General features: G+C 50.4%; 1 protein-coding gene across 5 annotated transcripts in view; it reads left to right on the top strand.

Annotated features, from left to right (window-relative positions):
- The first annotated feature begins 6,996 nt into the window (after positions 1 to 6,996).
- Positions 6,997 to 14,188, top strand: part of MYT1 (myelin transcription factor 1) — a 63,649-nt gene continuing 56,457 nt past the window's right edge. Inside the window, exon 1 of one of the 5 annotated variants that reach the window (XM_030503220.1) lies at positions 6,997 to 7,069. In XM_030503220.1, coding sequence (XP_030359080.1) covers positions 7,045 to 7,069 — 25 coding nt within the window. In that variant the 5' untranslated portion in view covers positions 6,997 to 7,044. Of the gene's footprint in view, positions 7,070 to 11,298; positions 11,497 to 11,517; positions 11,827 to 11,860; positions 12,042 to 14,188 lie in introns of those variants that run through there. The other 4 variants (XM_030503222.1, XM_030503223.1, XM_030503226.1 and 1 more) reach the window with 4 other exon arrangements.

Raw genomic sequence — 14,188 nt, 5'->3', positions numbered from 1 at the left:
TCATCCCAGTTTGTTTCTAAGAGAATTGCTTTTTTGTTCATGTTGCATACTCCCTAAACAGTCGTATTAGTGGTGGCAGCATGTCATTTTGATGGTGTTATGACAGTGTGACGCCAAACTCGTATTAACATAACATTTCTTTTTAAATCTTGTCTGAAAACATATTGTTCTCCCTTGCCAGCACTCCTCTGTTTTTCTCACCCTTTACCATGGGTTCTGGGTTGTCTTTTTTGGTTTGACTCCATTGCAAAGAGGCTGGTACACAGCGTATGCAGAGGCATTTTGCTGATCATTCAAATGATGAGACCAAGGGAGAGAAGAACAAACCTGTTTGCCCAGGGCTGTCCAGAAATCTCTTCTTGAGGAAAGCCCCAAGCCCACATTTCTCCGACACCCTCCCTTTTCTTATGCTTCACCTCACTCAGATTTATTGAGTTTAGATTTATGAAGTTTAGGTTTCAAGCTCCCCATAGCTACCATAGAATTATTTATATTTCTTCCACCTTTCCTTCTACAACCCCAATTAAAAGGTGGACTCTGATGTCCCCCAAATGGTGAAATCAGTCTTAAATTCAGAAAGATTTGAAGAGGGGAGAGCCATAACTCAGGGACGAGGAGCTCTCTGTGTGCACAAGGGAGGTGAGCAGATGCTCTGACTTGTTTGGACGTCCTGCTTTTCAGGCATGAGGTCTGCAGGATGCTCAGTCAGGGATGGAGCTACTTTGGGCTGGATATCAAAACTGTGTGCTAAATAACACACATATTTTTTAGAAGGAAAGTACAACAGTGCTTGTTTCCCAGGGAAGAGATTTTTATGTTAGAAGTGAATGATAGGAGAGCAAAAACCACCTCCAGTCCCTGTGACACACAGGCAGGGAGATGCATGCAGAAGCCTGGCTGACAAACACCAGCCAATCCAGGACCCGCCATGCAAAGAGCTTTTCTATTGTTGGTTGAGAGGACACTGGGAACTTCTCACCTCCCCAGTGGGGCAAATATGGTCCAGGTTGGACCATATTTGGTTGTGTTGCTGGCTGCAGGGTTTTCCTGGCTCTTAGTGCTGAAGGGAGAATGGGAAGGGGTCCTGTGATACAATGCACGGTAAAGTTCCCAAACAGTGCATCTATGGGGGTGAAACACCAACTTTCCAAGAGCCTGTGGATGAGAACAGACCCCATCCCCATCGCCCTGGCTATCTGCACCTCACTGCTCCTCCTTCCTGCCTCTTGTCCCCAGCCCCTTCCTCACAGCAAATTTTTGCTTGGGTTTTATCTATGCCTATTTGTTTTCCCATCCCTCCTCCTGCTCCCTGACCTGACAAGCGCTCCTTTTAGCAGAGTATTAATTATCATCGCAGTGCTGGGACTAGTAATTATCCCTCCCTTGTGCTTTATGGGCTTCCCATCACGGCTTGCAACGAGGACAGGGTGAAATGGCTCAGCTGGCAAGGGGCTTGTGGTGTGTGGCTGGGAGCCGTGGTAATTGTCCTGTGCCAGAGAGGAGGGAATGAGGGGAAGAAGAAGGAAAAGGAGAAAACCATCTCTTTGGAGTAAATGGTGAATCAGAGAATTCAGCTTATACCCTTTAACCAGGGCATTTATAATGGAAAAGGAAAATAGGAGGAACCTGGGGCTGTCCACCTGGAGATAGAGAATCCCAGGAGGGCTGAGAGGATGATAATCATGTTTGCCAGTGCTGAGAAACTCCCTTGTAGCAAGAAGCATAGGAAAAAAATCCCCATAGAGATGTACAGAGGGGCCACAGGGAGAAGATTCCAAGGATGTAGCACAACTGGGCACAGCAGCAGCCATTCAGTTCTCTCACTGTATTGAGTACCACGGTGAGCCCAGCAAGGAGGCACTGTGCAGGATGGCCGCACTGGAGAGCATGGAGGTGGGAGCCTGGATGCCTTCCAAGGCACAGTGCTACCAGGAACACAACAGCTCTGTCAGGAATAGGGTAAAAAAAAAACTCCAAATAATTCTCTCTGGCCAAAACTCTGAATTTTTCTTCAGCAAAATGGCAACACTCTGCAGTGAAAATTGCCTTTCATTACAGTAGGGAAGGGAAAGGGAGATAAAAATGAAATAAACTGTGCTTTTCTTCCCTTTATGTCCTTTTTTCAAACCTATAAGGATTCTTTCTGTCTTTTTTCCCCCCACTTTCCTGCAGGAGTGTGAAGTTTTATTACAATTTATTGTGTATTTGTCTAGGAATTTAGGGCTCTCAAGCAAATCACAGCCCCAGCGTGGCAAGCACTGCTGATGGACGTGGTGAGAGGCAGGGTGAACTCTGAGCACCTCTTACTCAAAATAGAGAAGTCAGGTGTCAGAAGGAAAACGGATGAAGACACTTTCCCATGGCTACCCTCAAAAACCAGTGCCAGGAATAGCGATGAAATCCATCTCTCCCACCTCTCTGTGAGAACCTGCCCAACAGGGGGTATTTTCATAGTATTAAAGATTAATTGTGGCAATGGGATGCTGAAGTGATAAGCTAGAAAGCAGCAGCCTGTCCTGGCTGCTGCTCTGCCCCATGCCTGACACTGGGACAAGTGGGATGCGTGAGACCTGAGCCATGAGGGTGTGCATTGGCTCAAAGGACATACCCCTATGCAGCATCTTGGATGTTGTGGGTTCAAACTCTGCAGCTTCTCCCTGTGCTGGTGCAGAGCAAGGGAGGTGCTCGACTTTGGGCAAGCCTTGGAGGACATATTGCACTGAAGCGCACTGTGGAAGTAAATCCCCAGCCCATCCAGGCTGGAAATATTGCCCCTGTTGAATTAACAGTCATTCGTCCATCATTAATGGCCACTAATCGGGGCATCGTCCTTACAAATATAGTTGTCCTGAGAAACTTAATCCCCAAACACATAAGCACTGCCTTTCTGCTTCTGCAGCAAGGGAACTTTGAGCATCTTCTCTGGTACACCGGGGCCAGCCGGGCTTTGGAACTCTGGGCTAAGGAAGGTGATGCTTAGCTCTTCACTCTGCAGTCTGTGTAACCTTGGTCAAACCACTTGCCATTTTGAAGAGGGTGGAAGAAGATTCAGCTCCTGAGGGCAGGCAGCTCCAGCTTTCCATGTGCTGTGAGGAGCTGCAGCACCAAATGGAGCTGCTGAGAGTGCTGAAGGGCTTCAGCCTCCTCCCACCGCAGGGCTGGGGCAGTGCTGAGTGATGAGCGGTCTGCGTTGACTGTCCCTTTCTTGGCTGCTCCCTCTCTGGCTCAGCAAAACCAGTCTAAACATGGCCCTGAATCACCCCGTGCCTCAATTTCCCCGTGAGGTTAATCATCACCTTTAGCTTCGCGTTGTCAGCATCACACTGCCATGCAGAACCTAACAGCAAAGGGTTTTCTCAGTGAAGGTGAGCAACACCCTGGAGCTGAGCAGCTCCTGTGGTTGGGCATCCCCCATCCAGAGTGGCTGATTTTGGCCATGTGCACATCCCTCCTGCACAGCAGACAACACACTGGCTCAGGAAGCCGCATCCATCCTCCATCTCGTCTAAGGCAGATTGCTCACGGGTGGAGAAAATCTCCTGGAGAGTGAACCTTGTCAGCAAAAATGCAAATATTTGGAGACAGAGTGTTCATTACAGCAGAACTTGATTTCAGGGTCAACCCTCTTTGCAGCAAATTGTTAGCCAGCGAAAACGTTTATTGTCACCACACTCTGGCAGTTTTGACAGTACCTATCAAGTTGAGCTTGACAATATCTGCATACTGCTTTTCTGGCTTCCCCTGGTGCAGCCATGAGAGAGGTGCTGGAGGAAGAGATTGGAAACAGAAGCAGTCATCAGACAACTGGAACTATCCCCTTTGATAAAAAGCCAGGGCTGCTGTGGACTGGGGAGGAAAGTATAACACAGGCTGTTGGGAAGATGGTATTTGAAGAGAAATGTCTTGGTTATTTTATTATTTTATTTTATTTTTTATATATTTTATTTTATTTTATTTTATATTTTATTTATTTTATTTTCAGATACAAAACTGCACACATGGAACACTAAACTCCCCCCAGAGCAGGAGTGCATCAGCAAAAATCACAGGCCACAAAAGGACTTTTTACGAGTGCATGTAGTGATGGGACAAGGGGGAATGGCTTTAACCTGCCAGAGGGGAGATTGAGATGAGTTCCGAGGCAGAAGCTCTTCCCTGTGAGGGTGCTGAGGCGCTGGCACAGGGTGCCCAGAGAAGCTGTGGCTGCCCCATCCCTGGCAGTGTTCAAGGCCAGGTTGGACACAGGGGCTTGGAGCAACCTGCTCTAGTGGAAGGTGTCCCTGCCCATGGCAGGGGTTGGAGCTGGAGGAGCTTTAAGGTCCCTTCCAGGCTTCCCAGTTCCCACGGCAGGGAACCATCAGTAGATTCTTCTCCATTCCCATCTGTGCTCTCTGCCTCTCCCCTTTATGCCTGCACAGGACTAAGGCTGGTGTGAAGAGGATCACACCGTTGGCAAGCCCAGAGGGATAAGCTCCCGTGTCTTTGCACTTTGTTCCAAGACCACAGGATGGAGGGAGCCGGGACCAGCTCTGCCTCACCAGTGAAGGGGGAAAGGGGAGGCAGCAGCATAAATTTGGGGGAAAACAAGAACCAGGGTGAGATGCTGATGAAAACACCAAGGAGTGGACAAGGCAGCTGCAGCCACATGGCCTGCTAATGACATTTTGGGGCTCCCTCTGCTTGACAAAAGAGCTTTCATCTCAAGGGTGGACTAATTTTGCTCTGCTTTTTGCTCCTCCAACAGCTTTACTTTTTCTCCTGCTAATGCACAGGGAAGGTGGGCCAGGCTGGAGCTGCTGTGAATGGGTTTTGTTTCCTTGCTTGCTGGAGCTGAGTGAAGGCTGTTTCATCTCAACAGGCTGCTCCCAACACCCCTTAATTTGAGATCTCCTGCATGCAGGAAGTGATGGAGTTGAGTGACCTTGCTGAATCCCGGCTGCCGCAGCTGCAGGAGAACAGGAGAGGAAAAGAAAAGAGGGGAGGAGGAAGAGGCACTTTGCTGTCTCCCATTAAAGCCCCAAGAGGCTGAAGATAAGAGAGTGAAAGTTTCAAATTGCCAGAACATCATTCTGAAAGTCATTTTCCAAGCACAGAGCTCTCTGCAATGTCACCTCTCATCTTCCAAGGTGGGGATTGAAGGGACAATAAAGCACAGAATATTCTGCAAAGACAGAGCTGTTAATTCAAAGACAGAAGAGGTGCCAGTCCCCAAACAGGCTGTCTCACACCCCCTTCTGCCGGGAGACCTCTGCAGGCTGATGTAGCTGTACAGGGGGCCCAGCTCCAGCTCATTTCCTGAGCCATCCAGCCTGGATGAGTGATCTGGCTGAGTTAAGCATGGCTTATCCAGGCCCTTCTATGTGGGCAGAAGCCCACATGTTCCACAGTTACACTTTGAATTTGACTCCAACTCCTGACTTTCAATTAAATCCAATGATGATCATACTTATTATTTTCTTTGACATTCCTGACACCAGCAGAAAACCATGATAGATGTGCAGAAGAGAAGGTGCACTTTGATATTCTCCCACCCTCTGCCCCAGCCTAGCCAAGCTGTTCCTCCCCATTCCCTCTTCCAGCTCTCTGCCTTCAAAGAAATCTGGATTAAGGAGTCGTATGTATTCAACAAAGAGTTCTGGATCTTGCACCAAAGAGTGAATTAATCTCTTGTTCTACATTCTTTGCTGACCTTTATTCCAACTGCATTTCCCCTTATGTGTACAAGATAATACCCCCCCCCCCCCCCCCAAATATACAGGCACATCCTGCTGAGATAAATTACATTCAACTCTCCTTAGTTAATATCAGCTTTGTTCTCGGCTCCTTATTACTGGTGCCACCTGCCCCTCCAAGCACAGGCTTTTCCCCTTTCCCAAATTACCCAAGCCAAGGCTTGGGTGGGCTTGTCCCCTGCAAATGCACTTATTTGCCCACCCAGGCCAGGGCGCTGAGTTTGATACTGGTGATCCAGCTTTTTGCCAGGTAATCCATCTTCTCTCTTACTTTCAGAAATGGCACTTTCCTCTCTCTACAGGCTGGGGTAGACCCACAGAAAGAGCTCGGCTTGGTTTTATCCAGGGCAATGAGCAGAGCACAGTGGGTCCCACAACCTGGGAGGACACTTTGTCAATGGGGTAACAAAGTTCAGTGCTACCATACATGTTAATCACAATCTTGGTTACTTTTCTATTATTATTATTATTATTATTATTATTATTATTATTATTATTTCCTGGTAACTATTTCCCTGCTTTTCCATCTGGAAGGCCAGTGAGAGCGTTCTTCACTGGCCTGTAGCCAGTTTTCTCCAGCTGGGATCAGTTCAGTCCAATGTTGCCATCTGTCCTTTGAGGCAGAGGGACATCCTTTTCCATTTCGGATCTCTCCCAGAACCAGTTCCCCCTTTTCCTTTCCCCATGCACCCTGGACTCAACCAAAGCCTCCAATGTGTGGCCATAATTGGACTTGTGTGTTTCTAAGCAGGCGTTTGCATGTGAGAGGTCCAGTGTCCTGACCACTGGCTGCCCAGAGCTTCATGGCTGCCCAGCTTGGGGTTAACTGGGGGGGATTCTCACTTCACAAGCATATACAGTGTGTTTTGGGGTCTCCCTGACATGGTGGATGTAGATCAGGCTCTCTGGGGGTACTTTGCCTGGATGAGGGGGGTTCTACCCCCCCCCCGGGATTTGTGTGTTTTCACTTTACCTCTCTCCCAATGAAAGACAGAAGTGGGGTGCTGAGCCCCTCACACTGTTGAGGACGGGTGCCCTTCCCCAGCTTCCCCCCTTCCCTGCCCATCCAGGGGGGATAGCGGGGAGGGGGGTCACACACATCCACACACCCCAGAGCCATTGTGCGGGGCCCCCGCGGATTGGCCGCCGAGTGCGCCGCAGTGATTTTGCGGCGAGGTCCCATTGGCCGCCGCCGCACATAAGTTTTTGCTCCGGACGCAACTTTTCCCAGGGCGGATGGAGTAACCCCGCGGCGGCGGCCCCGATCCCGCCCGGACCCCCGGGCCACGGCTCCCGCCGCCTCCCGGCAAGGATGAAGCTCTGCGGGACCTTCCTCGGTTCGTAGCCGTTTGCCGGCAGAGTGGGGAGGGGGTGTAAGAGTGTGTATGCGTGTTCCTGAGCGTTTTTCCCCGCCGTTTCCCTTCTAAATCACTCCAGCATCTTAATTCTGCTTAAGCCACCCAAAAAGGGGGGGGTGCGGACCCACAAACTTCCCCTTTCCCCCTTGTTTTATGATGTTTTATCCCTCCGATAGCATGGTGGAAAGAGGTTTCAGAGCGGAAGTTTCTCGTGTTTGCCGGTACCGGGCTTAGCTGCGAAGGGCTACGGTGGATGGGGATTTGGGGGAGGGGGGGGATGCTGCCACTCCGGGGCACCGGCGGGGCTTTGTCCCTGCTGCTGCGGGGTTCGCGTAATTACAAAGGACATGGTGGGGAGGAGGGAGAAAATCCTGTTTTCTGCTACTTCTGGTCACACTTCTGCCGGGGGTGGTGGTGTTCAGCTTGCTTTTGCGTGTTATTTTATTTTTATGCTCTTCTTGCACATTGCTGGATAATAAAAGAGTGAGGGCGATGCTATTAAGCACAAAGTTGGTTGCTGCCTGCTCAGCTGAATGTGTTTTGGTGCCTGAATTAACTCAGGAACAAAGGAGGAAGTTTAGCGATAATGCGAGCAAAAAGACGGTGATTGCTCCAATTGTTGTTCTTCAGGGAGAAAAGAGCTCAAGGTTTGGGTGAGACAAAGGCGTTGCCTCTTCGGGAAGGAGCCGCCCAAATCGGGGGGAAGGGGCGCTCTGGAGAGCGAGCAAAGGGTTATTAAAAGTTGGGGGGGGTTTTTGTGCCTGTGCATGCTGTTCCATCTGCCAGGGGCCTGTAGTGGGCAGGTTTCTTCGCAACCCTTCAGCTGTTCCATATACAATATTAATGCTGGCCATTTCTATTCGGCATACAACAGCACTAATTGTAGTCTGAGGCATTAAGGCAGTCAGCCCATCTGCATAGAAGCTTTCAGAAAGAAACGAGGGGAAAAAAAGAGAAATCTTTCACCCCCAGCTGGTAACCGGAGAAGTTGGTGCCAATTACAAATGCATAAAGTTTGAGATCTAATTTTCTTTGAAACGGCCTCAAAGAAGCCAACGAAACGCAGCGTGGTGGTTTTATGCCCGTATTTACACAAGCAAAAGCAGCTTTATTTTGTATAATCTCAAACTTGCAACGCTTGATCTGAAAACAGGAGCAGAGTAGGATTATTTTCATTTTTAATAAATTGCACGGGGATGTGAGTGAAGTGAATCTACTTTTACAAACCTTTTTGGCATTCGCTTCTGCAGGGGGCAGGCAGGCAGCGACCCTCTGCTCCTGCCTCAAACAACGAAAAAATATATGAATATGTATTCAATACGCCTCTGCTGTGAGGCTCCCATAGGGAAGTGGCAGCTCTTCCCGACCTGGGACCGCACAGTAATTATTTCCTGCCTGGAAAATGCTATAAAGTGACTCTGTAGAGCTCAGAAAACCCCCAAATCCCCCCCAAAAATGTTGTAAGATGCTGAAGAGGGTGACAAGCGGTGGGGTGGCGGGAGCTGTCCGCCGCCGTGGTGCTGACCCGCCGCCCGCTCGACCCACGCGTGGCCTCGCTTCTCCCTCAGGCTCCTCCAGCGTGGGGATGGTGTGTGTGTGATCCGGAGACCTCCGGGGGTTAAAGAGGGATTTGGGAGCTGCGAGATGGGAATTCCTGCTGGCTGATGAAGTTGGGAGTAATTAGAAACTCCATGTCCAGAGCTGTGTGTTTGCAGTGTTTTGAGAGGCTTCGGGGGGAAGGGGAAGTCTGAGTTTGGGGACAAAGAAAAATCAAATGCCTTCTTGCAACCCAGAGCTTAGTGGAATGGTATCAATGCTGTCAGCTGCCTTGGGGCTCCTTGCTGAGTTGCATGTTAATAAATGCAACGACAGTGATAAAAATTAATATGTACTAACAGCTGGAGAGGCACAGGTATAGAGTCATAGAATCCCAGGTTGGAAGGGATCTCGAGGATAATCTACTTCAACCCGTCTTGGCAAAGCATGACCTAGCTAGATGTCCCAGCACACTGTCCAGCTGAGTCTTAAAAGTGGAATCCACCACTTCCCTGGGGAGATTATTCCAATGGTTGATTGTTCTCATTGTGAAAATTTTTCCTCTTGTGTCCAGACGGAATGTCCCCAGGAGATGTGCATATTCACACATGTGCAGTGTGTGTGTACATAAATTTGTGTGGAAACATGCAAGTAAACACACTTCCCTCCTGCCTTCTAGCCTGTCTATTGTGCTTTTGTTTCTCAAGTTTTAGCATTACGTGTGGAAATGAAATAGTGGTGGAGGGGACGAGGCAGCACTGTGAGCAGAGAGGAGCTGAGTCCACCCAGCCCTCCCTTTGATTCTATCGCGGGTGCAGAACAATGGAGATGCAGTGTAGCATCAGGCCTGCTGCCTGCAGATAAGAGTTTAATAGAATTTCTGAATGCCAAAGGTTTAGGATGTAAAATATCCCTGTCTTTCGTGGTGTGTCCAAAGGAGATAGAAAGCGGCTTTTCAGGAGTACTCTCTGCTGAATGCCTCCTTTATGTTAATGGTTTAGGAGCGCACCAGGCTCACAAGCCATGGAAACTGGCATCAGAAGAGTCTCCAAAGCGGCCTCAACAGTTTAAAATTAGTATTTCCATCACCTTCTCATCAATAAAACACCTGAGGTGGGAAATCAACTCACTTTCCCTTGCCATGTGCCCTGGAATGATCTGTGGGTGTGATGGGTTACGTGCACACTCCCTACAACCCACGCTGCCAGGCAGGAAGCTCATAACACTCATGGGCTGAAACCTCGGGTAGCTCGAGAGGTTTTTCTCCCTCCTGCCTGTACCTCACATGGTCAGGGCAGGGGTGACCTGGAGAAGGGGTGGTTGGAGCTCTCCTGTAGCTCTAGAGTTGGAGTTTCCCGTAGGAGAGCACATCCGCAGCAGGATTCAACTCTGTGCCAGGCTCTGCCTCTTCTCTCTGAGCTCTCTAAAGGCTCCTGGGGTTTCTAGCCATTTGTGAGCTCCTGCATCTTTTTGGAAGTCTTTATTAAGACGACGGTAAAGTCTTAATCATCTCAGTGATGCTGGGGATAGTGTTAGAGTGCAGGAAAAAGAACTGGGTAGAAGGGTGACCCCCCCCATCCCATGGGACTGCCTGTGTGTTCCCTGCTGTTTCCAAAAAGTTGTAATCCAAGCGTTAATGCTCCTGTCTGGCGGGGGACAGACAGGCAGAGGGGATGTGCTAATGCCCTTCCTGCTGCATGATGCCGGGGTCTGTCCCCAGAGCATCCTTCCAGCTTGGTGAGGGCTTTCTCCTCCTGGGTGGCCAGATCTCCGCTGAACAGAAGCATAATACTAGAAAGATAATACTAGCTCCTGGAAAGTGATGTAATGGAAGAACATGCACTTTTCTGACTCAGAGACAATCCCCGAACTATTTTAGTCACAGTTTTCTTTTAGGACTTCTCCTTATGTTATTCTCCTTCCTCATCACGAAGCCCAAAATGTACCCACCTGAGCCACGATCCTTCCTTCCCAGGGTGAGGTGATGTCTGCTGGGAATATGTTATGACATTTCTTATTTTATTTTAAGGAGAGGAGGAAAAAAAATATTTATATACCTTTTAACCACTTGCTTTTGAATATGTATATCAGCTAATAGGCAATACTTCCAGGTTCGTAGAGGCGATAAATTTCCCAGTCTGTTCTTTATGGTGATAGGTCATCTTCCTAACCACCAATAAATATTGTAAAGTACTTTCGCTGGAGCTGTGCTAACCCAGGGCATCTGTCACTCGCTGCTTGCTGCTATTAGGAATTATTGGGCCGTACCACGCGCTGGGATGCGCGGAGGGGGGGACACACACGCCACGGCGCTTGTCGCCGTCCTTTTGTGTGCCTGCTATCAAAGGAGCCCCGAGCCTCGTGCATATTAATTATGAATCAGCTCGGGTAAAATCCTTCACCTTCTGCTGGGGCTCGGGGAGGGGGAGCAGGAGGCGAGAGGGGCCGGGAGAGCCCCAACTCTCAGTGCGCTCCAGTCCGCGGCTCCATCTCTCTCTGCCTCTCTCTTTGATGCTATACTGTAAATTTATTTCACCTCGGAGAGTAAACAGATATATTGCAACCCCAAGGGTTCATGGGTAGTGTATTTACAAAGGGAAGGCGCAGCAAGCCCCCTCTGTGCCATTTCCATTAATGAGAGCGGTCATTAAGTAAATGAGACATTGCCTTTAGCAGGCTTAAGAGTTCACACACTAAGGAGTATCAGATATTTAATTGACACCAACAACCCGTCTTACACGCGTGTTACTGGTGTAGGGAAGTGGGCTGCCCTCCAAGAACTCTCCCCCCACAACCTCCCCCATGCAAATTTCATGATTGGTTTCCGTGATGTCATTTTGTAAAGGGGCAGACAATAGCTGTGGGGAAAGGTAAGTCAATATTATGTTCTTTCACTGACAAAGGCAGATAACGCTGGCTTTTTTCTTTCCCTTTTTTTTTTTCCCCTCTTCTTTTTTTTTCTCCCTTCCTCCCCTCCCTTGGATGGAGACCGAGGGGAAAGGCTTTCGGAGCGCACAGTCGATGTAAACAGACGCAGGCGTTTCTCCTTTAGAGCACGGAGCCTGGCTTGTTGTTTTGAAAATTGCACCGGAGAACCGAGGGGGATTTTTTTTATACCATGATCATCACGCTCCCAGGTCCATCTTTGCTCGCTCGCTGCGAGACGCTAGTGGACATGTTCCGCTTCTGACTGGAAAGAGGTTGAATAAGATGAGAAAGGAGATTTATTAACGGGGGGGGGAGGAAAGGAAAAGAGAGGAAAAAAAAGCACAACATTGCCTTCAGCTGGGAAACTTTGCGAATCCCCCTGGAAGAGGATGCTTGCCGGGTTTGTGGACCGCGAGCTCGGTGGATGCTTGGCCGGAGGGAAGCGTGCGCGGGGTTAGCAGAAGACGCTCCGGCGGAGCTCTCGGAGGTGCTGATGGCGGTGCGCGCCCGCGGAGCGGGGCCGGGGCTCCGCGCGTCCCTCTCTGCCCCCCCTTCCCCTTCTCCCATCCCCTTCACTACAAAAACTCCAACCCCAGGCGGCAGTTTCCCACTCCTTGGTCTTTAGGGAGCTCTGGATGCGTGTGCGGGGCGCTGGTGTTGCCCCTCGGGTTGCCTGCTCGGGGCTCGCTCCTGCCCCTGGCAGACTCCTCTTTATTCCTCCTTTTATTTTGTATTTCTTTTTCCCTTTCCCCCAATATTACTTCAGCATTCTCTATTTATAGCAGCGAGGAACAAGGGCTGTGTGCCATGTTGGTGGATTTCTCCGTATACATTGACCAAGACTGAAATCTGCGGGTTCTTATTTTTAGCTGGGAAGAGGCTTTGCTTGGCTAATCTCGTTATCAATTTTAGCAAAGTTTTTGTTGTTGTTGCTGCTGCTGCTGTTTTGTGGGTGATTTGGGGGGAGCACGAAAGGAAGGGGGGTCCTGAAGCCGTGCTTGTGCTGTGATTGACCCTGGTGAGTTTGGCTGAGTTTGGGGTGCAGTTTGCTGGCGGGCAGGACAGACCCTCCCTGGGGGGGGTTCAGCATCCTGTGGAGCTCTCCCCACACAAAGGGGTGGGTCAGGGGGTTCAGCCCCTTAGGAGCAGGGGCTTGGGGCATGCCAGCCCCCCCTGGAGAGGCTGTGGGGCAGGGGAGGGGGTAGGCTGCCCTCTGCCCCCCCCATCGACTACCCCCACTGCTATTGAGCCCCTTTGCTCTGAGCAGCCACTGAAAACAAGTGCAAACCCCCGGCTAAATCCTCACCATCGCCCTGCCGCTACTTTGAGTTATTTATTTTTTCTTTCTTTCCCTTTCCCTCTCTCTTGTTGGCTCATCTGCTGTTATTATCAGCCTTTTCCATATGGCCACTTTAATTAATGGCAGACAAAAGGGGGTTGGGGGGGGAAGAGAGAGAAATCCAGGAATTAGAGTTTATAGTTGGTTTGTCTCTGATGCTGTCATAGAAACCAGAAGCAAAGATGCCGCCTTTCCACTTCTTTGTATGATCCTGTTTATTGTTCCCGAGCGGCGCAGATTGGAGCAGGCGCGTGTTGCAAAGCGCAAACCATCGCCCGCTGCTGCAGCCCGGGCACAACTTGTCCCCTTCTCCCCTTCCCTTCCTGCCTTCTCTTCCCTCGGGAAGACCAAGGAGAACTCACTTTTGCTTACTGTATTTTCCCTCTGTGAGTGGTTTAGGGGGCTGTGGGATCCCTGCCGCACAAAGGCGAGAAGAGTAGGGAAAACTCCATAAAGTTGGGCTTATCCCTTCCCTGAAAGCAGATGGGAGCTGCCCCTCATCTCCCGGTGGATTTGGGGTCTGTGTATCCCAGAGCGGCAGGTCCGGGTCTGTCCGGGTGCTGTTATAGGGCAGGGGGACCGGCCCCAGGGATGGGTGGCAACTTCCCGGGGGTCCCATCCAAGCAGGCACCTCCTCCTTGTCCCCTGCACATCCCCGAGCAAGGGGCTGTGATTTCCCATCCCAACAGCAGTGCTCGGCGGGGAGCGGGAGCACCTCGGGCTGTAGGAAAGCCAGGAATACAGCTCCCAACCCTGCGAGGGGGGTCCTCGGGGCTTGGCAGGGCTGAGGGGTGTCCCGCTGTGGGACAATGCTTCAGGTCAGTGTCAAGGGTGGTGTTGGTGGCTTCGGGACAGAGGTGTCCCCTCCTCTTTGGGGTGGGAGTGAGGGAGAATCCAAACCTCCCCCTTCGCTCTCTTCCCCCGTGGTTCCCGGCAGTCGGATGCTGAGGGCAGGGCTGACTTTGCAAGACGTAGTTCAGCGTCAGAGCAGCTGCCATCTTAGCAGACAGTGATAAAGTCCCCCCCGTTCCCCTCCCGGACACATGGGCTTTGGGGTGCTGCCTCCAAACTTGGCTTCTCGATGGGGCACACTGCTGCTCCTGAGCTCTGAGGGGAAGCAGTTTACCCTGAGTCAGCAGTGCACCCTGAACAGGCTGAATAGCACAGCTTTGGAGCCTGGGAATACAAACTTCTCCCTTTCCAAAAATCCCACTATGGTTCTGCATCAGGGCTTGTGGGGGGTAAGTGAGGTTCTACTCCTGAGCCCCCCAAAATCAGTGCAATGCAGAATGGTC

Source organism: Strigops habroptila, chromosome 13 (genome assembly GCF_004027225.2).
Source record: "Strigops habroptila isolate Jane chromosome 13, bStrHab1.2.pri, whole genome shotgun sequence".
Lineage (NCBI taxonomy): Eukaryota > Metazoa > Chordata > Aves > Psittaciformes > Psittacidae > Strigops > Strigops habroptila.
This window is presented reverse-complemented; position numbering and strand designations above follow the sequence as displayed.